Raw genomic sequence first — 24,560 nt, forward strand, 5'->3', positions numbered from 1 at the left:
AGGTGTATACGCCTTGAGAGGGCCGTCGGGCCGCTGAGTCGGGACCTGCTGCGGGGGCATGAACAGAGGGGACGACGCCGAGATCGAGAGGTGAGTCTGGCCGGTTCAAGCCCCTGGCACGTAAGCGCCAGCCACGCGAGGGGTTCCCTAGAGGAGGCTGCCGTAACTAGACTGCTTCTCAGGCCCCGCCCCGGATTGTCCCGCCGCTGGCCCGGAAATAACAAGCCGAGTAATGACCCATCGCATCTGGGAATTTCGGGCGAGGGATCGGGAAGCCGGCATTCCAGGCTTGACCCCACCGTTACCGTTAGCTTTTTAGGAACAAGCGCCTTTGCTTCTCTGCTCTTCAGTTTCCCCAGATGACTGTTCGTCGCTTCCAGGATAGTTGTAGGTCAGCGTGGTGCGGAGAGGGGGCGGGGGACGAGGGGAGGTAGATGGAAAAGCGTTTTGTGAACTCTTAATATAAGAGGTTGTCGCCATTGCAGACCCAAAGGATTTTGATTGTCGTATGCCATTCTGATCGCTTACCATACTTTACGGTTCCTAGGAAAGTCCTGTGCTGAGCTGTCATGCGTGTTGTCGTATTTAAGCCTCATAACAACTCTTAAGATAGGGATAATCATGCCCCTTGTAGGAAGAAAGAAGAATCTGAGGCTCCGAGTGGGGAAGTGGCTTGCTTCATTCATTCATTCGGTGACTACTGAGCACCAGCCAGGAGACAGGCAGTATGCTGAGTGCCGGAGATGGAATCCTCAAAATAGGCAAGGCCCTGCCCTCTAGTAGCTTACATTCTCGTGAGGGAAGGGAAAAGTGAAACAGTACATGACACATTTAACTGGTATTATATGGAAAGAAAAAGGTAGCTATCATAGAGACGAACAAGATGCTCTGCTCTATGAGGGAAAACTTTTCTAAGGAGGGGGACATTTAAGGGGTGATCATGACTTACTAAAGTCACAGAATAACTGGGTGCAAAAGCCAGGATTTGAGTGCCTATCTTTTGGTCCTATATCCTGCACTCTTCCCACAAAAAATGGTTGCCTGGTGTGATATTAACCCCCATTGGTATTGTTCCTGTTTTTAGACATGAGGAAATCAAAAGGTTCTATTAGTCAAGTTTCATCTCAGATGTCATCTCCCACAGACGTCTTCCCTTGCCCCTGAATCTAAAGTAGTCCATTCCTCCTTGTCATATCCCTCTGCTTAACTGTGTTTGGAGCACTTAGCACAAATTACATCTTGACTACTTACTTTTGTCTTGTCCTGCTCCTCTTCCAAATATAAGCATCTAGAGGGCAGAGACTGCTTGTTCACTGCTCTGTCCCCAGTACCAAGGCACTGCCTGGAAAATAGAGGCTCTGTAAAAATATTTTTTGAATGAATGATCTGTAAGAAAGTAAAAGAAAAGGAAAGCAGGGAGAAGACAGAATGTTTCTCCTCTCCAGTTTCCACACCTGGGATTCTATTCATGCCTGCTTTACCTTTCTCCCAGGAAGGAGCAAGAACTGTGGCTTGTTCATTTCTGTGTTTTCATAGCCAAGGGGTTAGCAGTTAGTAGTTACTTGACAGACAGAACAGAACAGATTGAACACGAGAGTGAGAGAGGAAGAAAAGCACCCTCATGTAGGTGTATGTGTGTGCTAGTAAGTCATGTCCAGCTCTTTGTGACCCAGTGGACTGTCATGTCTGACTCTTTTGAGAGCCCATGGACTGTACCCCACCAGGCTCCTCTGTCGATGAAATTCTCCAGGCAAGAATACTGGAGCGGGTTGCCATTCCCTTCTCCAGGAGATCTTCCCGACTCTGGGATCAAACCCTTGGTCTCCCATATTACAGATGGATTCTTTACCATCTGAGCCACCAGGGAACCCCTGTGTGGGTGTAGATAGACACATTTAACAAACAATTACCTGAAGGTTACTATGGGCTTACTGTGTGCTAGCCTGTATAAGCTGTGCTGAGATAAATAAAAGTAATGGCAATGTTTGATATGTCAGCAGTTGTTATTAAGATCAGCACTGATCTCAGAGGCCCTCCTGGTTTTATATGACACATTTTCTGTACCAGGGAGTTCTAAAGTCTGGCACAGCCTTCCATCTTCCCAGGCCTTTTATTTTTTTCTTTCTCTGCCACATTATACATTAAAGCTTGATTTTACGTCTGTGGTCTCATTTTTGGTCTTCTCAACAACTCTTAAGTTATGAGCAGGGCGAGGTGTATTATGTAGAGATGAGGATACTGAAGCTAAGAGATAAGTGCCTTCCTATGGAAAAACCAAAAGTTGAAACCCGTCTTTCTGAGCTCAAGGTTCTTGCTCTTTCCATTACTGTCTCCATCATAACCCTCATCCTCCTTTTGTGACTGTGCAGTGAGACATTTCAGGAACTAAACCTAGTAATAATTTAAGGTAAAATTAATTGAATGCTTCCCTAGGTGCCATGACTTGTTCTTAATGTTTTTGGTGTACCACCTCAGTGAATCGGCCCAGCTCTTGATTATCCCAATTTTACAGATGAGGAAACTGAGGCACCAAGTGGTTAAGTAACTTGCCCAAGTTTGCAGAACTAGTAAATGGGGGGCTGGAATAACTAAGGAGAAAGTTAGTCTCTTCTTCCCAGTGTCTCCCAAAACATTAAACATTGTAAGAGCTAATTGATTACTTACTGTTGTTCTTCCGTACCCATTCTCTTAAGTGTCATTAAGACTCTCTTTCTGGTGGTTTCCAAGGTTTATTTTGGGTGACAGTTGTTGAACTGGTGTATCATGTAGCAACAGAGACTTTGGCCTCCTGCCCAGTCAACCTCTGGCTTCAGAAGAGAAAAACTAGTTTCTGCACACAGAACCACACCCCTTTCATCTAAAATGGGAGCTTTTGCTTTCTGGCTGCTGGAGGAGCTGTCCCAAGGGAACTGGTGCTGGGGCCCTGGTTGTGGAATCACTGAGGGCTTTGAAGGGCTGCCCAGGACATGCCCTCCTTGAGTAAATGTTTGTTGAATTGAGTTCGAAGCATCGTGTTCACAAAGTGTTGCTCCTTTCCTGTCTGAATGTTCACGTTTCCTTTAGTATTTCATAGGGATTGATGGAAGCAGAAACCAAAACTCTTCCCCTGGAGAATGCATCCATCCTTTCAGAGGGCTCCCTACAGGAAGGGCACCGGTTATGGATTGGCAACTTGGACCCCAAAATCACAGAGTAAGTCTAAGATATCTTAACTCATCACCTACAGAATTGGGATGCTCCTGGTGATGATATTCAGAAGAATTTTCAAGGGCTGTTGCAATATTTTGACCCTGTTAGTTTTTTTTAAACTATCTTTAAAGGGAATGTGATGGTGTTTTAGCCTGTTATCTTGTCATTTTTCTAACATTTGGACGCTTCTACTGGAAAGGCACAAACTTGAATACCCTGTAAACCATATATTACTTCTTTTTCCTGCTTGCCTAAAGATGTTCTCTTAGTTTCAACTATTTTGAATCTTTGTACCCACTGACGAGGAAATTATATCCTAGAACCAGCCATGGGCATACTTTTGTTACCTCAAATGAAGGAACAAGCAGAAGTGTCAGTATTTTCACAAAATAGCAGAGAGATACAACTTGACTCTTAATTCGTGTTCAGCAGCCATGGAACCAAGGAAATTCATAAGGGATCTTAGAAATACCCCAGTCCCTTTGGTGTTCATTCATTCATTCATTGAATGATTTGAGTGCCCACTGTATGCCAAGTGCCATGCTAGGCATTTTTCAAAGTTTTTAAATCTGAGGAGCCATCTCTTGTTAAAGTACAGAACCTATATGTAGAAGAAAAGCTCGAGAGCTACTCTGATTGAAGGGAGGACAAGGTGCTCCCCGTGTCTTTTGACAACAGCCACCCTTGCTTGGTGGAGAAGGCAATGGCACCCCACTCCACTACTCTTGCCTGGAAAATCCCATGGATGGGAGGAGTCTGGTAGGCTGCAGTCCATGGAGTCGCTAAGAGTCAGACATGACTGAGTGACTTCACTTTCACTTTCTTACATTGGAGAAGGAAATGGCAACCTGCTCCGGTGTTCTTGCCTGGAGAATCCCAGGGACGGGGGAGCCTGGTGGGCTGCCGTCTGTGGGGTTGCACAGAGTGGGACACGACTGAAGTAACTTATCAGCAGCAGCACCCATGCTTGGGCAGTCACTTACAGGGCTCCATGGACGACTCTTGAAAAACCTCTGATCTGTTCCATCTCTTATCAGCAGATGAAACTGAGGTCCAAGAAATGGAAGTGCCTTGCCCATGGTGACAAAACCGATTGAATTGTCTCAACTCCCCACTGTTTCCATTGTAGATATTGTAGTGGAAAGGAGTCTCTAAGCAGAGAGAACTGAGAGATTTTTCCTTAAGTAGGGTCTGGTGGTGGTTGATGGCAGGAGATCAAAGGGGAGTGGACTGAGCTGTACAGGGTCAGCGCTTAAGAAGTAACTTCCTTGGGGATGGTGTTTAAAACATAGGGAGAAGAGACAAGGGAATCTGCTTGTTTGAGTCTGAGGGTCAGAGGAGGTGTATAAAAGGGTTGGGATTATAAGAGAGGAAAGAGATGTAAACTGATACATAAGGATCATGACAGTGTTCGGTTTCTTAAACCTGCTCAAGCTCAGAGTGGCTCAGTGTAGGTGTTGTTGGTCCCTCTAGGAAATGCGGTATTTACGATGTGTTGCCCCTAATTATGGTGCCTTGGCCACCAGGGCCCTTCAGTATAGACTGCAATTGTTTTGGCTCTCTTTATGGCTTGCAGCCTTGAGGATGAATGTGTGAACCTGCCCAAGCTCTCAGTTAATGAGGAAATTAAACAGAGAAGCCGTTTCCATCATCTAAAACCCAAGCTGTGAGAGGATGCTCCCAAGAGTGGTTTCCATTCCCACCTCTGCTTGTCTGAATGGAAATCTGGAGCGTGGAAACAATGTCCATTGTTTTGGCTGTGATTCCCTGTAATGATACTCTTGTTCTAATTGTATCCTGCTGCTTGTCAGGAAGGTTCAAATGGGCAACTGCCACCTCACTTTATGTCATAAATGGGAGTATATGAGCGTTTTCTTTAGTTGGAGCATGAACAGGAACACTGCATCAAAAACTCTTCCCCTGCTATCTCTGTTCTTTTTATATCTATTACTCAAGATATCAAGGACCGGACAACAAATCAGGGCCTTGCTGGCTCCTCCTGTGGGTTCCTACCTCTGTATCACCAGAGATCATTTCTACTGTCTTTCATCTGTGGATTCCTTATCTTAAAATATTTTCTCAATTAAACAAACTGATCTATTATAATGTCTCCTTAAAGATATAACTACCAGTCGTAACTTACCAAATGCTTAGTGTGGCTTCATTTGGTATACTTAATTACAGCAAAGAAACCTAACATTGTAGTAAAGTAGGTCTTATCTTGTAGAAATACATGATCTTCTTACAAGTTTCTGAAGTACATAAACTTCCAGATCCTGTTCCTTTCAAGGTGGGTGATGATGGACCTAGCCTAATTATTAAAGTACAGTTCAATTCAGTCGCTCAGTCGTGTCACTCTTTGCGACCCCATGAATGGCAGCACGCCAGGCCTCCCTGTCCTTCACCAACTCCCGGAGTTCACTCAGACTCAGGTCCTTCGAGTCAGTGATGCCATCCAGCCATCTCATCCTCTGTCGTCCCCTTCTCCTCCTGCCCCCAATCCCTCCCAGCATCAGAGTCTTTTCCAATGAGTCAACTCTTCGCATGAGGTGGCCAAAGTACTGGAGCTTCAGCTTTAGCATCATTCCTTCCAAAGAAATCCCAGGGTTGATCTCCTTCAGAATGGACTGGTTGGATCTCCTTGCAGTCCAAGGGACTCTCAAGAGTCTTATCCAACACCACAGTTCAAAAGGATCAATTCTTCAGTGCTCAGCCTTCATAGTCCAACTCTCACATCCATACATGACCACAGGAAAAACCATAGCCTTCACTAGCTGGACCTTAGTCGGCAAAGTAATGTCTCTGCTTTTGAATATACTATCTAGATTGGTCATGACTTTTCTTCCAAGGAGTAAGCGTCTTTTAATTTCATAGCTGCAGTCACCATCTGCAGTGAATTTGGAGCCCAAAAAAATAAAGTCTGACACTGTTTCCACTGTTTCCCCATCTAGTTCCCATGAAGTGATGGGACCGGATGCCGTGATCTTCGTTTTCTGAATGTTGAGCTTTAAGCCAACTTTTTCACTCTCTTCTTTCACTTTCATCAAGAGGCTTTTTAGTTCCTCTTCACTTTCTGCCATAAGGGTGGTGTCATCTGCATATCTGAGGTTACTGATATTTCTTCCGGCAATCTTGATTCCAGCTTGTGTTTCTTCCAGCCCAGTGTTTCTCATTATGTACTCTGCATAGAAGTTAAATAAGCAGGGTGACAATATACAGCCTTGTCGTACTCCTTTTCCTATTAAAGTACAATCATTCTCAAACATTGAAGAATGTTGAAACTTGTGTGAGCATGTGGTTCCCAGCTTATAGTTCAGTCTCAGAAAATATTATTTGAACCCAAATCTCTAAAAGTTCTGATGTCATGCTATACAATTTTTCAGAGCAGCCTCCAGTTTTTGTAGTTAATTGGACACCACCACAGATCTCTCCTAGTTCATGCTGTTTCCCTCTTGACAGACCCCTCTTATCTCTCTCTCCTACACAAGTCCCTACTCTGTCCCATCCCTCTTCATGTTATCATATACACTGATTGAATGTCCCTCCTACACAGATGTTCTCTCACTTCTTGTTAGAAGACAAGTGATGGTATATATTTACCATCATGAGTGGTTGGCAGTTAAAGCAAAGAACCTTTTCTACTCAAGTTTTTCAAAGTTTGCTGCTGCTGCTAAGTTGCTTCAGTCGTGTCTGACTCTGTGCGACCACGTAGACAGCAGCCCACCAGGCTCCCCCATCCCTTGGATTCTCCAGGCAAGAACACTGAAGTGGGTTGCCATTTCCTTTTCCAATGCATGAAAGTGAAAATAATTCTGTTCATCCTACATGTGTGTGCCCAGTTTTAATCCGAGTCCTGTTCAAATTACAGTAGGATGTCCATCAGCCTGTTCTCAATAGAATGTGCATTGCTGACTGACTGTGAGCACTCTGATACTCTGTTTACACTGTAGCCTCAATACAGACCGCTTTAGGACTATGTTCCATGCCAGCAGTGTCTGTGTAACGATCTGGACTTATGGGGATGATGACATACTCTTAGTTTTGGAGGTAGCATGTTGCATGCCTCTGTTCATTCCACTGCATTCTGATTCCTCTCAACTATACTATGTCTGATATTTCTTAACCTGTAAAGTGAGACTGTTCAACTGAATGTCTTCCAGCTCTAATATGTCATTAATGTCTCTTACTTAAGCTTGTAGAAATCTTGTGATGCAAGTGGAACAGATAAATGTTTCCCTGTTTTGTAAGTAAAGAAAGGTTAAGAGTTGACTCAGTTCACTAAAGCAGTTAATGATAGAACTAATTTCCCACCGCCTAATTTAGTTATCTTTACACAAATAGTTTAACAGTCTGCATAATTGGACAGTTGTAACCAAAAGCATCCTAGTCTAAGTTTTTCAGTGTAAGGACTTCTTTTAAATGTTACGGGGCACAATCTAACTGTAAGAGTAAAAATAACAACTTTAAACATCACTACTAGTGCCTTCAGTAGAGAAGCTGAACAAGTTATTGTCTTTAGACATTATCTGTTTTCCATACCATGGTTTCTTCTGAAAGGGTTAATACTGCTTTCTTTTTCAAATACTAAATGTACTGTATAGAAAGCCAAATTAATAGCCACTGCATTATGCATAAGAAGTATGAAAGAACAAAGTCAGCTGAAATTGTAAAAGAAAGGACATTCCTGATGGAAGGTGAATCATAACTAAAGAATACCAGTATTGGGTGAGTAGAACATCAGGAAAACCTTTTTGACTAAGACCTTTTGTTAGTCACTCAAGTCATATCCAGCTCTTTGCAACCCCATAGACTATAGCCTGCCAGGCTCCTCTGACCGTGGAAATCTCCAGGCAAAAATACTGGAATGGGTAGCCGACCATTCTCTTCTCCAGGGGATCTTCCAAACCCAGGGATTGAACCCGGGTCTCCTGCATTGCAGGCATTTTCTTTACCATCTGAGCCACTAGCAAAAGGGGAATTTTAATACTAAGTGATAATGAAAATAGTAGTTGGAGAGAGAGAATGCCATCAGATTGAGACAGGATCTGTAAAATTTATTCAAACAAGTTTGAATTTTATGCATCAGTGGAAGAGACTCGTGGGTGTTTGGCAGGAAACTGACATCGTGAAAGTGACGTTTTAGTAGGAAAATCAGACACCAGTGGTAGGATGAACAGGAGGGGCAAAGACAAAGATGCTGATTAGCTACAGACCTTCCATTAATATCACCCAGACAGAGACTGTGATCTTGGAGACCAATGGGTGGAGTCTGAGAGATGAGGGAAGTGACTGAAGAGGAGCTAAGAAGAGCTGAAGACGATCACATTGTTTCTTGCCTGAGAAATGGAAAAGCATCATGTCCACACTGGCCAGTGGAATAGCTGGAGAGGGCATAGTTTGTGGGGAGGAAGAGGTCAGCCTAGGGTATATTAAGTAAACTTAAAAGCAGAGGAGAGGCACCTGGGTGGAAATGTCCTTCTGATGCAGACTTTCAGAGCTAAATGCAAGGGATCATAAATTCGCGAGCGTGTAAGAACCATACTTCCCCCTGAACACACCCCTGATTCTCCCAGCTCTTTCCTTCTATTCCCATGCTGCTTCTTATGCTGACCCATGTTTCTTCTTATGGTTTGGTTTGCGTGAAACAGCCTTTACTATTTGCTTATTCAAATTGGAAACAAAGTAAGACCATTTAATAACATAGGGCATAGACTATAGAGACCCACCACAGAGTAATTTCTATAAGTTCATCAGTTCAGTTCAGTCGCTCACATGCCAGGCCTCCCTGTCCATCACCAACTCCCGGAGTTCACTCAGACTCACGTCCATCGAGTCCGTGATGCCATCCAGCCATCTCATCCTTGGTCGTCCCCTTCTCCTCCTGCCCCCAATCCCTCCCAGCATCAGAGTCTTTTCCAATGAGTCAACTCTTTGCATGAGGTGGCCAAAGTACTGGAGTTTCAGCTTCAGCATCATTCCTTCCAAAGAAATCCCAGGGCTGATCTCCTTCAGAATGGACTGGTTGGATCTCCTTGCAGTCCAAGGGACTCTCAAGAGTCTTCTTCAACACCACAGTTCAAAAGCATCAATTCTTTGGCACTCAGCCTTCTTCACAGTCCAATTCTCACATGCATACATGACTACAGGAAAAACCATAGCCTTGACTAGACAGACCTTAGTCAGCAAAGTAATGTCTCTGCTTTTGAATATGCCGTCTAGGTTGGTCATAACTTTTCTTCCAAGGAGTAAGCGTCTTTTAATTTCATGGCTGCAGTCACCATCTGCAGTGATTTTGGAGCCCAAAAAAATAAAGTCTGACACTGTTTCCACTATAAGTTCATAGTTTTCTCTAAAACAAATTGGGCATTAAAATCAATCTTCAGTGTCATTTCGTTGACTTCCCAGTACCTATAGCATCGCATTAAATTCCCTCGCTTAGCACAGGTCTTTCACAACCTGTCCCCCTGCCTGCCTGTCAGCCTCCTCTCTTACTGTGTAAGAGCTCACACCCTCTGCTGATGGATTGGTCTTTTTTGCCATTGTTTCTTTGCACAGGGTATTCACTAACCACCACCTTCTCTGTGCAGTAGGTCCTCTTGCTCTGTGTGCAAGCTTCATTGTTTGACTACGCATCTCTCTCCTCGAACCAGAATGTCGGGCCTTTGAAGACAGAGATCTAGCTGTGTTATCTGGATAGTTAGTCCAAGTACCTAGTACAGTTTTTGACACATTAGAGGTGTCTGTCTTAATCCAGTTCATACAGATGAATTCCCTCCGTGCCGTCAGGCAAGAAGGCCATTTTAAAAACCCATTTCAGACCACACTAATTGCGGTGCAGAAGTATCTGTGGGACTGGTGTACCAGTTCTTCAACTCCTGAGGCTGCAGGGCCCACGTTTCATTAAGTGTAGCAGGGCTCTGATGAGCAGCGGGCCCTCCTGTGCTCCGATAGCAGATGAAAGTGCTTGCAGATGTGAAAGCAAGAGTCTTCAGGCTTTTTTCACTATCAGAGCTTGCAGCCCCCATCTCCAGGAAGCAAAGTAGTAAACACTTCATTCCTTTTGTTTCGGTGTTCCGACAATTTCAAGAAATTATCAAACAAGAAAAGAAATCCCGGAGAAGTTGAAAGACACAGACCTAAGCAGATGTTCCTGGAATCTTAAGGTCGCTCTTCTCGGGCAGAATGCATTTGTTAGCTTTTCAAAGAATAATCTGTCACAAGTTTTGGTTTTTTTTTTTCCCTGAGTAAATTAAAATTCATTTCCTAGGAAATGCCGATCACCTTACCTTCCTGCTATTAAGCAGAATGGAGCTAATGAAAAGATGACTAGCCCACAGTGGCCTTAGGTTGTTTTAAAAAAAACAGGTTTGACCCACCATTCATGGCAACTGGTGCTGCGTTAAGGTTTGAATGGGTGTAGTAGGTGGAAGATGCAGCTGTGAATGAAAAACCCGGAGAGATTCTTCCAGCCCATCTGTCTATGCATTTGAGAGATTTACTCTTGCCGTAAGCATGTTCAGAAAATCAAATAAAACCAGAAATTTGCACTTTAGGTGTCTCCCTTGCCCCTAAAGAATCACCTCACATATTCTCACTGGCAGCTGAGGTATCGAGATGGAAATTAAAAATTTGGAAACTAGAGGGTTACAGTTCTTTTCCCTTTCAAAACAGGTCTAAAGACCAGATTAATATCCACAATATGCCTTGGGATCCTTGCATCCTGTCCCAAAATAAGACCTGTATTATGTCTTCCCTGCTCCACTGTGTCAGGCACCTGATCCAGGATAATGGGCTTGCTTATTGGTGTGCATTAGTCTCAAATTTAGTGTAGCTTATGATCCATTTCATATCTTTCTGCCTCCCAAAGGAGATTCATACTCAAGAATAAAATCTTGATGAGTTTCTCCTAGAAAACAATGTGAATATAAATGCGGCTGTAACGACAGCTTTACTGACTCCCTGTGGGGTAGAATTCCCAGTAATAACAGATTTAGCATGTGGGCTGATACCTTTTTAGTATCACAGGGACAGCATTGTTTAGAGAAAGCCTTGACTCCATTTGAATAGTGCGGAGGATGCCAGGAGGAAGGCCAAAGGAAAAGGAAATGGGAGAGTGGTTGGTTTGTCTCACCCTCACATCAGATGACAGGAAGTCGGGATTGAGATTGGCCACAGCAACCTGTTAAGGCCACATCTGTTTGAATAACTTAAAAGCTCTATAGAAACCAAATAAGTTTTAGGGAAAGGAATCCAAGAAGAGGGTGAGGGGCAGAGTGGCAGTCGAGAGCTTGGGGTGTACGTCGAGAGCTTGGGGTGTACCTCCTGCCAGGAGTAAATGTCTTTCTTACCCGTATATATTCTCTATTCGGCCACACATGAATTGTGTTAAAGTAGCAGAGGTTGGGGAGTTACCCACAGTGGGATGATCTTTAGGACCAGCCAGATTCCAGGCCTTCCCGGAGCTGGTAGCTCAGCTGGTAAAGAATCTGCCTGCAATGCAGGAGAACCCAGTTCAATTCCTGGGTCGGGAAGATCCCATAGAGAAGGGATAGGCTACCCACTCCAGTATTCTTGGGCTTTCCTGGTAGCTCAGACAGTAAAGAATCTGCCTCCCGTGTGGGAGACCTGGGTTAGGAAGATCCCCTGGAGGAGGGCATGGCAGCCCACTCCAGTATTCTGGCCTGGAGAATCCCCGTGGACAGAGAAAAATGGTGGGCTACAGTCCATGTGGTCACAAAGAATAGGACACAACTGAGCGACTAAGCATAGATTCCCCTGCTCATGTGAGACCGGCCTCCATCATGTTGCAGTTCCACACGGTCCTGTCGTTCAGTTGCATCAGGGGTGGAAACTCTTGGCCTCCATCATGTTGTGGTTCTGCATGGTCCTTTCATTGAGTCGTGTCAGGGGTAGAGACTCTCAAGCACTTACGGAAGTGCCACTTGCTGTGGTTTGGCTTTTGGCAGAGTTTGTCTCAAGTGCAAGTAGGAACTCATGATTTACTGTGAGATCCAGCGGGGAAGTCTTCCGGAATTGTTTTCTTGTTTGTGTGAATGTGTAAGTGTTACTTTGTTTATTTTTGAGGTAGGGTTGGCTTTGGGAGTGTGGGTGTGTGTTTCTGATGGAGTTACAGTTATTCACAAATACTGTGTCATTGCCAAGAAATTAAAAATAAATAAATCGACACTATTTTTGAACTTTTCTCCTAAAAAAGAAAAACAAATGGTGCTTGTGGGCCAGACAGCTGTTTGTTAGGTGTGGTGGTTTTTTTGTTTGTTTGTTTGGTATTTTTGTGCTGGACAGATGCAGAGCCATGGCGATTGTAGTTCCCATTCCAAATACAGGCAAACAACTCTGGTTGCCAGATAAACTAATGGTGCAGTTTGGAGGAGAGCTGGCAAGGCAGGGGAGAGGGGTGTGAGGTTTTTGTCCCTGGGGTAAATTATCTCCTGCTTTTATCTCGCACTCAGGCTGAGTGGCCAGCCAAACTCCCAGAGCATCTCAGGGGCTGTTCTTTCTCCACAGATACCATCTCCTCAGGCTGCTACAGAAGTTTGGCACGGTGAAGCAGTTCGACTTCCTCTTCCACAAGTCAGGTGCTCTGGAGGGACAGCCTCGAGGGTACTGTTTCGTCAACTTTGAAACAAAGCAGGTAGCTGAACTTCTCCCCCTTGCCCAGTGCTTAGCCTCTCGTAGTTAATCTTTGCAGCCCTCCTGCTCGAATAGCAGTTCCTTGTGGGCAGGAGCCATGTCTGACTCGCCCTCTTATGCTGGGCTCTGAGTCCTAAAGGAGACCCTCAGTCAGCAGCTGAGTTAGCGGCCAGCTTTCAAAGTCTGCCCTTGGCCGGCTGGAAGGCCGAGGCAGCTGACCTACTTTCCTGACCAGATGCTTTGGGGTGCCCACACTAAGCACATGGATGTCCTCCTCCCTGTTCCCTTTTGTTTGGTTCTTTCGTGGCTGGCCAACAAAGCTGCCTTTTCTTTCAGAGTTTGGCCCCATGGTGCAGAAACCCTCCCTGTCTGTGGTGAGCCACCCACAGACTCTTTTTTATTTTGATTTCTTAAAAATGTATCCTCCTCCTCAACGTCTCTGAATAAATGTGGACAAGTTTGAATATACACAGAGAAAGAGAGCGCCAGCTTCAACCGTGGTGTGGCCACGGATCTACTATTAAAATGTAGTCCTGAGAGTGGACATGTGTTGATAAAGGACTTGAATTTGAATGTTACTAAATATAGAGACACTGTTTATAGTTCTGTGACTTTATTAGTGATATGTGAGAATGTTGCCTAGTTTCTGTTTTATTAATGATAATTGTATTCAGATATTTTTCCTATAAAAGTAATACTTGTTTCTTATAGATGAAATATAGATAAATAATTTCATGTATCAGTCTAAAACCCAGAAATAATCAGTTTTCAATATTCAGTTATATATTTTTCTAGTCTCTTCTGTCTTCACAGTCACACACACATATACTTAAAATGACAAAAACACATGTGCACAATTTAAAAGAACACATACATGTACAGCTCTTAACACACAAATAGGATCGTGTATCCTGTTTACCACTGAAAGTAAATTAAAATTTTTTCTGTCATCCGGTACATATCATGATAACATAACATTCTGTATCATATTGTGGTTTCACTGGTATAGCTATAGATAGATGTAAAAATTCACTGATCTATAATACATTTTATTATTTGGACCTCAGTTTAAAAACTAATCAGCATCGTCTTTGATGACTGCGTAATATTTTATTCTGTGAATATGTGATAAGTTACATATCTAACCTCCAAATGTATAAGCAATGTGGTGAACATCTCTAGCTCTATGTGAATATTTACTGTATTCATGGAAATGGAGTGGTTGTCAACAAAGGCCATGAATTTTTTCCTTAATATGACTGCCAAATTGCCTTCAAGAAATAACATGTCAGTATGTTCTGAGACTATCTGAGAATATCATTTGTCCTACCAGTGCTGGGGATTTCTTAAAACTTTCCTCTAATTTTTGCAAATGTGATAGGCAATAAATGATACATTATTGTTCTAATTATTCAAGACTTTTTTTTTTTTGAGGGAACTGAAAGTGTGCTCTACATAGTTCATATTTTAAAATACTGAATTCTTTCCTGATGATAGAGTGTGTTGAGGGTTTTTACATGACCGCTAAAATCACTGGTCATGTTGAAGATAGATGTTGGTTTAAAAACACTAAACTGGAAGTTACAAAGATTATTTCTAGCTCTTTTATTTATTAACTTTGGGCAAGTCTAATTATTTTGACCTCAGTTTTAATCTAAAAATGGAAATTAAAAATACACACCCTCCTTACCTTTTAGGAAGTTGAGAGAGTAGGTGAGGGTTCATATGAAAGCATATTTGGCATTTAATAATACTGTTGGATACATGAATTTTGGAACAAGTTAGAAAGATAGGAAATTATTTTTAAAACTATTTATCACCTGCTGGCATCTTATGACTATTGATGCTACAGAATTAATAGTGTCATGTAAATTCTAGCTCACTAAGTGAAACTTCAAAGAAGAATAAAATATCTCCTCTGTCCCTCTAACACTGCGTGCCATAGTGAGGCACAGATGCCAGTGAGTATCCACAGTGGGTACTGAGATATCTGTTGAATATCATACTGGCAAGACCCAGAGGAATAAGAATCACTGGTAAAACCAGACTAGAATGTCTTGTGCTGAGGCCTCGGACTCCCCTTGTTCCTCTTCCTGTGCCTTAACAGGCTCTTCACTCCCAGTAAATGTGGGTAACACTTGGCCGAATGCCTCCTGGATACAAATGGAGCAGAGGAGGCTTGGCAGGATGGAAAAGTACAGCCAGGCTTCCTGGGAATGTCCTCGAGTGCCTATTATCCAGCCTCAGGAATTCCTTTCAACCTCGTTGCTCCCGTATCTGATGGGGAACGGGTCAGGGAACTTCTGGCTCTGAAAGCCAGGTGCAGAGATTGGCTCACACAGATACCTTGCTCATAGCCTCTTTGACTCACTTCTGCTTTTTCCGGCCTGGTTTCCTTCACTCCCATATCCTTTGAAGCCCTGTAGCTTCACTGTAGCTCACTTTGGATTCAGAGTGTATCGGCCCTGGTCCAGGCTATAGTGTCAGAGTCCCCAGGAGGAGTACACTTTCTTGACGCAGTAGGTGTTAACTCTAACTTACAGAACTGTGTAGAAAGATATCACCCAGTAGGAGCAACACCGTTAGCTGAATTTGGTTGAGGGCACGCCACGTGGTCCATTCTTTACATGTGCTCTTCTACTCCTCTGACCACTTCGGAACAAGCAGTATCCATATTTTGCCTGCGAAAAAGCTAATATCCAGAGAGATGAAATGACCTGTTAAATATTATACTGCCAGTAAGTGGCAGAGGCAAGATTTAAATTTTTGTTTGACTGAGTTTACAAAAAGTCTCAGACCCTTTTTATTATTCTGCCTTTTTTTTTTCCCCACTTATAAATCCTTTGCCACTTGTTTACCAAAACAGTAAGAAATTCAGCCATCAAAGCTAGTGAGACATTTGAGTCTTCTACTGACATGAATCCCTTTCCTGAACAGGAAGCAGAACAGGCCATCCAGTGTCTCAACGGCAAGCTGGCCCTGTCTAAGAAGCTGGTGGTGCGCTGGGCACACGCTCAAGTAAAGGTGAGTCTAACAGGCTAGAAAGACTGCATCAGCTTGTCCTAAATGAGTCTTTGAAAAGACAGTTGTCCACTTGCCCATTTGCATCCCAGCCTCTGCACATCTGGAACAACCACACGCTGGTCTCCTCCTTGTATTCACCATGTGTGTTGCCAGATTTTTCTTTTGAGAAACATCTCAGGAGGGATTAAGTTCCTTCGCCGTTTCCCTCCACATACCCACAGATTCTGTTTTCGATTGATTTTTCCATGTGACTGATGTGTCTACTCCTCTATCTTTTTTTTTTGGTAGGGGTTCTTTAGAGGGAAAAAATGTATTTATTTTTTAAATTAGTTGCTTTAGGCATTATTAGACTCTTCCCAGCCTCTCAGTTCTGTGGCAAGTTTGAATTGTTTATTCTAAATACTTGAGAAATGGGTAGTTTGGCATTTCCTTACTCGAGAGATTTTGAGTTATTTGTGGGATTTGCAGTGCCTGTATTGACTCCAAGGCCCAAGCAGTGGTGAACTGCTGTGTTTATCTCCTAGTTATTCTCTTGGGAAAATGTGCTGGAAAAGCTACAACCATTAAAAAAGAAGAAAAGAATGGTATTCTGTTTCAGCCAGCACAGGTGAAGCATGCATTTACACTGGAGCAATCCACAAAGTTGATTCTCTTCTTCTTGCACTGTGGTCTTAACAGACCTGCCTACAAAGGTTGGTGACAGCCAGATTTGGAGCCTCCGTCTTTATAAATGACCGTAATGTTTGATCAGAGACTCCACCCAGCAAGCTCCCCAGAAAACAGTCCCCAAAATAAAGACATTTGAGTTCAGTGTCGAAGCTCAAAAACAGATCACAGATAATTTGGATCTTTATGAGTATTTCAGGATTTCAGGTAATCACAGAGCCTTCTCAATTTCCAGGAGCCATCACCGTAAAAATAGAAACAACAAGGAGAATTTCTAAATGCTTTTTTATTCAAAAGAAAATCAAGTCTCATTTGTCAGACTGGCTATCATCTTCTCATCCTGCATCTCACTGAAAAGATCTGCAGGAGAAATAAACCATGCTTCGTTCTGTCTTTCATTTGAGAATCTCTGTGCCCTACATGTCTTTTTGACCAGAGACTCCTGATTGCTCTTTAACATTGTATTTACCTTTTAAAAGAAGTACATAATTATCTGGCATCAAATAAACTGTACTTTCCTGGAGAATGTTTTCTGTATTAGTGGCTGAAAGCCATTACTAGTTCTCTTCTCCACATAAACCTGTGAAGAGTTGAGTGTTATGGTTGTTACTTTGCAGCAATCAAGCAAACTTTAAAATGCTTGGAATAAAGTGAAATAACTATTGGAAGAAGTGATATGTGTCAGAATCAGAATGTGAGAGGGCATTCCTGCTGTGTAGCTGTACCATCTCTGAATTTAAAGGTTGAAATTCTTTCTCCACCAAATAAGGAGGATTAATGTGTAGATGGGAAGCCTCATCTAAATTTCTTTTTCTACGTTTATAACCTTTCTGCTAAAGCTGGACTTCTGCATTAATTCTGAACACAAAGCAGACCTAAGATTGTCTAGAAATAATCTAACAATGGGCTACCCTGGTGGCTCAGTGGTAAAGAATCTACCTGCCAATGCGGAAGACTCGGATTTGATTCCCTGGGTCGGGAAGATCCCCTGGAGGAGGAAATGGCAACCCTCTCCAGAATTTTTGCCTGGGGACAACCCATGGACAGAGGAGCATGGTAGGCTACAGTCTCCATGTGGTCACAAAGAGTCAGACATGACTGAGAGACTGAACACACATATTGTCTAAGGATACGCTGATGAGATTAGGGTTTCTGAACATATGCATTACAGTAAATGGCTGGTTTCTCCCTGGGTGGGATAATTTGCCTTTTTTCTTACTTTCAGAGATATGATCATAACAAGAATGATAAGATCCTTCCAATTAGTCTTGAGCCGTCCTCAAGCACTGAGCCTGCGCAGTCTAACCTAAGGTAAGAAGGTGTCCTGTAGGAAGACAAAAGTATTGCAAGAGCTGGAGCCATTTCTTCATTCTGGCACTAGAAACCCTTCAGACCCTTTAGAGTGGAGTCTACTAACTTTTGCCATGCTGAGAGATGTATCCAGTTAGTCTCCAGAATATATACATGTCACCTCCCTCCATACCTCCAAGAGTGTGTACCAGCTATTTACACAGTTCATACACACAAAAGAGGCTGGGTATACCTACCACATACTAGCTATTATACTTGGCACTGGGAACACAGAGGTAAATCAGATACAGTCCTTGCTATAAAACAAGAATTTTAATAAGGCCTGATTATCTTCAACGTTTGTCATTATACACTAATTCCTCCCCAACTATGAGTTCCTTTATACAGAATTTGGGTTTGCAGCACTTTAATTTTATCTACCATTTCAGCAAATGTAACAGTTTTGGTTCCAGTATGTACAAATTGTCAGTTACTTCCTTGGAGTTAATTCAAAACAGAAGGAGTTGAGGGTTGAATAAAGAAAGGGGAAGTTAAGGGTGAGCAGAAGTAGAGGGACAGACTTTGCACCATAGCCTAGGGAGAAATGTTAATTAACAGAACAAAAGCTGAGATTTATGGAGCTTACTATGAAGCAGGCTCTGTGCTAAACACTTTACATGCTGTATGCCACTAAAGTATAAAAATTCTGGTGAAAGTACTTTGTATTCATTTTATAAAAGAAGAAACTGAAGTTTAGGGAGGTATCTTGGCCAATATCACGCAGGTCGAAAATAGCAGAGCACAGATTCAAAGCCAGGTTTACTGAACTTGAGAATTCAGTCTTTCAGTTACTGCTTGCAAGAAGCTCCAGGCTGTCAGTGCAGGACTGCAGTTCTAACACCTGCTCCAAGAAAGGGCAAGACATGTGAAAGAGCACCAGCCTCTCATGCATCCCAAATCAACATGTCATAGAGTCAGGAAAGTGATACCTTTTTGGACAGAGGGCTAGGGTAAAAAAAAAAAAAAAAAAAAAACTTTTCTGTATATTATCTGCACCAAACAGAAGAGATTTACAAGCATCTCATTAAACTGCAAGGAGGGGTGATCCTGAAATGTTCCCCGGAGTAATAAAATTGATAGTTAATTTTATATTTACCAATTTGTCTCATATCATTGATGTTTTCTTAATTTTGTGCTGCTTTATTTTGTACTCCCCCAATTTTTTTTAATTAATAACTTCAATAAGTTCACTAGGAGCTTATTTCAGCTGTCCTGTTTCAGCTGTCCTATTTTCCCCTTAAGATTAAACCTCCTCAGTCACTATGGTTTCATGGAGGTTTTTGTAAATCTTACTCCTCTTGGGAACAGACGACTGCATTGATGCTTGGTGATCTCCATGGTACTGTGAATGTGTCTTTCGTTTCTTTCACTCTTTGTTCTTTTTACTAAATGATCTAGCCTGGTGTTTTCCATTTATCTTTTAATCCAGAGAACCTCAGCTTACGTGTTTTGATTAACATCTATACCTAATTAGAGAAGGTTGTTTTCCCTGGGACGCATACAGAACGGATGGCTGGCTGTTAATTTTCCATTAATGGAAAAGGTGTGGAATGCATCTCAGTGAGACTTCAGAGTTCTTTTTTATGGCAACTAAGTTTTTTAATTTTACGTTGCCCTCGTAAAATCTTGAGTATATGCAGATATATGCTTTTTGAGGATTTCTTAAAGGCTGTGTATACATTCCCTCCCAAGTTTCTATCCCTGACTGTAGACTACTGACAGTGTCAAAGTGGAAACTAAAGGAAGCCATAAGCCAAAAGATACTCTCGTTGAGTGTGTTGCATCCTGACCTAGGGATAGTCGTGTCCTTGATCAGAAGGAAATTCCTCACAGCTTCTGCAGTGTCTCCTCACCCCTTCTCTCTAATACATGGCTACTCAGCTCCCAGCCTAATGAAAAGAAAAAAGCAAGGGCTTTGATGATAAACTGGGCTTGAATCCTGGCTCCACCATTTGTTAGCTGTGTGAACCTTGGGTGAATCACTACCCTTCTGCATTTGTTTATCTATAAAATGTGGTCCGTGTAGTCAAAGTTATGGTTTTTCCAGTAGTCATATGTGAGAGTTGGACCGTAAAGAAGGATGGGCGCCAAAGAGTTGACATTTTTGAGCTGTGATGCTGGAGGAGTCTCTTGAGAGTCCCTTGGACTGCACAGAGATCAAACCAGTCAATCCTAAAGGAAATCAACCCTGAATATTCATTGCAAGGACTGATGCTGAAGCGGAAGCTCCAATACTTTGGCCACCTGATGTGAAGAACTGACTCATTGGAAAAGACCCTAATGCTGGGGAAAATTTGAGGGCAAGAGGAGAAGGGGGCGATAGAAGATGAGATGGTTGGATGGCATCACTGACTCAGTGGACATAAGTTTGATCAAACTCAGGGAGATAGTGATGGATAGAGAAGTCTGGTGTGCTGAAGTTCGTGGGGTCGCAGAGAGCTGGACATGACTTGGCAACTGAACAACAACAGAAATGTGGTTGATAACCGTTGAAATATTATTGCAAGGATTAGAAAACAGTATAAGTAAAATGCTGGGCACACTTCCTGGCTCATTGTAAGTACTCTGTAAATGATAGCCTAAACACATTTGTCAGTAAAAAGGGACTTAGTAGGATTTCCGGGATGTTTTTTCCGTTATTATTCAGTGATTCAGAAGGTGGTACTGTATAAGAAAGAGTTCATAGTATGGCTCTGGAGTCCAGCTGTATTCAAATCTCAGCTCTGCCACTTTACTAGCTGTGGGCACTAACCTTTCTATGCCTTTTTTTCTTTGTCTGCAAAATGAAGAATATAACCTACATGAATTATTTCTTCCATTTTTTATTGTGGTAAATAATATAGCATTTACGCATAATATAGCATTTACCATCTTAACCATTTTTAAGTGTACAGTTCAGTGGTATGAAGTACATTCATAATGTACAACAATCACCACCATCCATCTCCATAATTCTTTCTCTCGTAAAACTGAAGCTCTATACCCATTAAACAATCACTCCCCATTCCCACCTCCCCCAAGTCCCTGGCAACCATCATTCCACTTTCTGTCTCTGATTTTGACTGCTCTCTTAAGTACTTCATGTAAGTAGAATCATACAGTATTTGTCTTTTGTGCCTGGTTTGTTTCATTTAGCATAGAGTCCTCCTGGTTCTTCCATGTTGGAGCATATGTGTATACCACATTTTGCTTATCCATTCTTACTTCAGTAGACACTTGGGTTGCTTCTACAGTTTCTCTGTTGTGAATAATGCTACCATGAGCATGGGAGTACACATCTCTCTCTCTCAGACTCTGCTTTCAATCCCTATTCGAATTATCTTTGAGTGCCTACTATCTGCAGGTACTAAGGTGCTGAACAGTGTTGGTGTCTGAGGTTTAAGTATAACAATATACAAAGTATTCCTAACAGTGTCTTACAGAAAAAGCTTAATAGATGTTTCACCCTTGATCTCTTTCCTAAAATAAGAACAGTTATTTTTGTGGGGTTTTTTTTTCTCCCAAACAGAACTGTATTCCTTTTGTTGTTCTTATTTATTTATCTATTGGCTGCACCCGGCAGCTTGTGGGAAGCCCTGTTTTCTATGAAATGTTTGTGTTTGAGTGTCTCGTTGCTTCTCTAATATGCCTGAGAGCCACAAAGAAGATGAAATACATAGGTATTCTCTGAATGTGCGCAGGCCCACTCTGATGCTCTGCTGTCCTTTTTCCAGTGTCACTGCAAAGATCAAAGCCATCGAAGCAAAGCTGAAAATGATGGCAGAGAATCCTGATGCAGAATATCCAGCGGCACCTGTTTATTCCTACTTCAAGCCACCAGATAAAAAAAGGACTACTCCTTATTCTCGAACAGCTTGGAAATCTCGAAGATGATGGTTATGAATGACTGCTCTCCACACCTGAGGCCCTCTGCCTTTGTACTCGTAGCTGTGAGCAGTACTACCCGACAGAGCAGCCACATGTTAGCATTTGGTAACATAACATTTTTGGATGTCCTCCTTATGGATGTTTCTTCCCTGAAGTATGTGTGGAATTGAGCATCATCCAGAATAAATAGGATTTTATCCAAAACTGTGACTTGAATGCTGGGATGCTCTAGTTGGCTCGTTTGTTTGGATTTGTAATTCCAGAAACATTATATAGTGTGCCAGAAAGAAAGGGAAACACAAAGAACGTTATCATTCAAATCAGGAAACTTAATTTATTAAGAGCTGTCTTTAAAAAACAAAACATTTTTCTGTGCTCAGTTGTCTTTACGACATAAAGAAAAAGTAAGAAAACAAGGAGGGAAGTAAGAAATTTTGAATCATGCTCGAAACTGCTGTTCCAGAATTTTCTGTGGAAATCCCTCCAACTGGACTGAAAAGAAAAAGTTCTTGGCAAAAAGAGCTGGTTCTTTGAGCAAATGTTGTGGTAATCTGTTTAAGAATTATGCTTATTGTTTCAAAATCCCAATTAGGAAAACATGGTGTATATCTTTAAAAAGTGTTTGCGTCGACAAAACTGTAGACCGAAATTTAGCACTTTGTACCACAGCAGAAGTCCTGTTTGAAAATCCAACTTGTATTCTATCGTGATCATTTTTTTAAAAAATCTAAATATTCCTGCCTTCTATAATACCAAATGTCATTATTAGTGTGGGACTTTTAAAGTTTCATTTATTGCATGAGATTGTTTTTAATAGCATGAGAATGTTCTGTTTGGAATTATATCATGATCAATCTAAATAGAAAAGCTGGTATCTTTGAAAACTTAAACGTTGCTATATTGATTCTCTATCAAACTTATACCTTTATTAATAATTGTGTAGGGGTCTGAGTAGAAGAAATTGTCTTGTGTGGGGTGTGATGGGGACACACAGTGGACACGGAAAGTCAGTGGAGCAGACACTGCTCTGGCACCAAGATTGTAATAACCTCATGTTTTATGTGGTTTATAAAGGCTTGAAAGATTGCATGACTTTAAAACAATTCTTCATTTGTAGAACCTACTTCTCAGATATTTTTTGCCACTTTGAACATTTTGAATACAACAACAGAGGAAGAAAAACAACCGATCTGGGAGTCTGTTTCCATCAGCAGCAGGGTTGGTCATTTTGGTGCCAGGTGGACAGACTGTTTCACTGGGCAGCACCATTGCTTCTTTAGCATGTAAATCATTTTGTTACTCAAGGTGCCACTCTTAGCGATTACAGCTGTTTACTGTCATTGTTCCCAGCAAGAGGAGGCTCTCATTGTAGGAGCTTAAGTCTTCCTATGAGCAGAAATGAATTTAAGACACTTGAACCAAAACTTCAGCATAGTGAAGTGTTTTAATTCACAGAAGTGGTTCAGAGAAATTCCTATCACCTTTCCCAAGGTAAAACTTTCAGATATCTTTCAATGTTATTCTGCCTGCAAAACTCAAGAGCTCAGTGTTAGATGCAAGTAACTTTCCTTCTGTTTGGGGGATAGTTCAGGGAGGTGGGAGCCTTATCTCCCATTTTTCTGGTGACTTCTCTATAGAATTCACCATTTTACCCTTGAGGTCCTCTAAGAGTTATGGTGGAATAGGACTTAATGCAAAATAAATAGTCTTCTCTTTTTAGTAGGAACTTAGAAAATACTTAACTTTGGATTATCTAGAGTTGTTTTCTTTAGAAACCAGAGCTATTTATTTGTATTTAAAGCAATGTTTATTATTTGTACCGATTCTTACTCCTCTGTGTGAATAAATGCAAGACAGTGTCTGTGGTTGTGGCTTCTCTCGTCCATCTCCTGCACTAAAGACTGCAGCTCTCCAGGAGGCTTGTTCCTCCTTTGGCCATGGAGGTGTCCAGGCAAGATGCTGCTTCTAAGTGCCTTCTCTGATCCCAGAGGCAGGTCTCTGCACCCTTTCTGCTTGCCTCCTTCTGTTAGAGATGAGTAAAGAGACTAGCTGTTCTCACTGTACATCTAACTGTTCCCAAGAAAGTTGTTAATGGAAGGCCCCTGAAGAAGGAAAATGTGTTTGGTCCCTCTTTCAAAGTAGGGTTTCAGAAGAATAAAGGTACGTGTTATAAATATGCTGAAAGCAGTTTGGTTAAAGGTTTGTTAAATATGAGTGTTAACTTGGTAAACTCCTTGTTATGAGGTTATCTGTACTTTAAAATTATTTGTGGGCTTACTGTTTTTCTAAAATTATGTCACAGTTTTGATTTTTACAAGAGTGAAGAATTGAGAGGCATATCTCCTTAATCTCAGCTCTCTTATCTCTAGCAAAATATAACCCTAACCAGTAGACCTGCTATAACTGGAATCTCAATATTAGGAGGAAAAAAATCACATGAAAGATTTTTCAAAGCATATCAAAAATCAACAGCAGCAGTTTTGTAAAACCAGATATTCTAGAACTGTTCCCTTGTCTATTAAGGCATGTACAGATACTTACTAAATCACCAAGTATATCTACATTTTTAATACTACTGTATAAAAGAATAAGATTAATTCTTACCTTACAAGTTAATGTTAAATAGTTCCTTTATGTAATCATTATGTTCCTAAAAATGATTTGATTCTACCATGTTTATCCTTGATGTCTCTTTTTCTCTCCTGTTCCTTCTACCCAGTCCTTGAACAAATCCTGTCAACTCCACATTGAAAATACATCTTGAAAAAATGTTAAAAAACCCTCATCTTGAGTCCAGTCATTTTACTATTGCA

The 24,560-nt window shown here is 41.8% G+C and overlaps 1 protein-coding gene across 2 annotated transcripts; it reads left to right on the forward strand.

Moving 5' to 3' along the window:
• RBM18 (RNA binding motif protein 18) lies at nucleotides 1-24,471 on the forward strand. Of its 2 annotated transcripts, none has more exons than XM_068973755.1 (6): nucleotides 1-90; nucleotides 3,064-3,192; nucleotides 12,715-12,841; nucleotides 15,778-15,864; nucleotides 17,756-17,841; nucleotides 21,594-24,471. In XM_068973755.1, the coding sequence occupies exons 2-6, from the start codon at nucleotides 3,080-3,082 to the stop codon at nucleotides 21,751-21,753; spliced, it is 573 nt and encodes a 190-aa protein (XP_068829856.1). In that variant the 5' UTR covers nucleotides 1-90; nucleotides 3,064-3,079; the 3' UTR covers nucleotides 21,754-24,471. The 2 variants fall into 2 exon arrangements, with proteins under 2 accessions (XP_068829856.1, XP_068829861.1); XM_068973760.1 differs by lacking the exon at nucleotides 1-90 and adding an exon at nucleotides 354-391.
• Nucleotides 24,472-24,560: the final 89 nt, after the last annotated feature.

This window comes from Capricornis sumatraensis, chromosome 1 (genome assembly GCF_032405125.1).
Source record: "Capricornis sumatraensis isolate serow.1 chromosome 1, serow.2, whole genome shotgun sequence".
Taxonomy (NCBI): Eukaryota; Metazoa; Chordata; class Mammalia; order Artiodactyla; family Bovidae; genus Capricornis; species Capricornis sumatraensis.

Excerpts from the sequence above, each read along its gene's own strand:
- RBM18 (XM_068973755.1), top strand. The coding sequence starts at position 3,080 with ATGGAAGCAGAAACCAAAACTCTTCCCCTGGAGAATGCATCCATCCTT. Across the intron at positions 15,865-17,755 it reads GGGCACACGCTCAAGTAAAG|AGATATGATCATAACAAGAA; the intron begins GTGAGTCTAACA and ends TCTTACTTTCAG. Across the intron at positions 17,842-21,593 it reads CCTGCGCAGTCTAACCTAAG|TGTCACTGCAAAGATCAAAG; the intron begins GTAAGAAGGTGT and ends TCCTTTTTCCAG.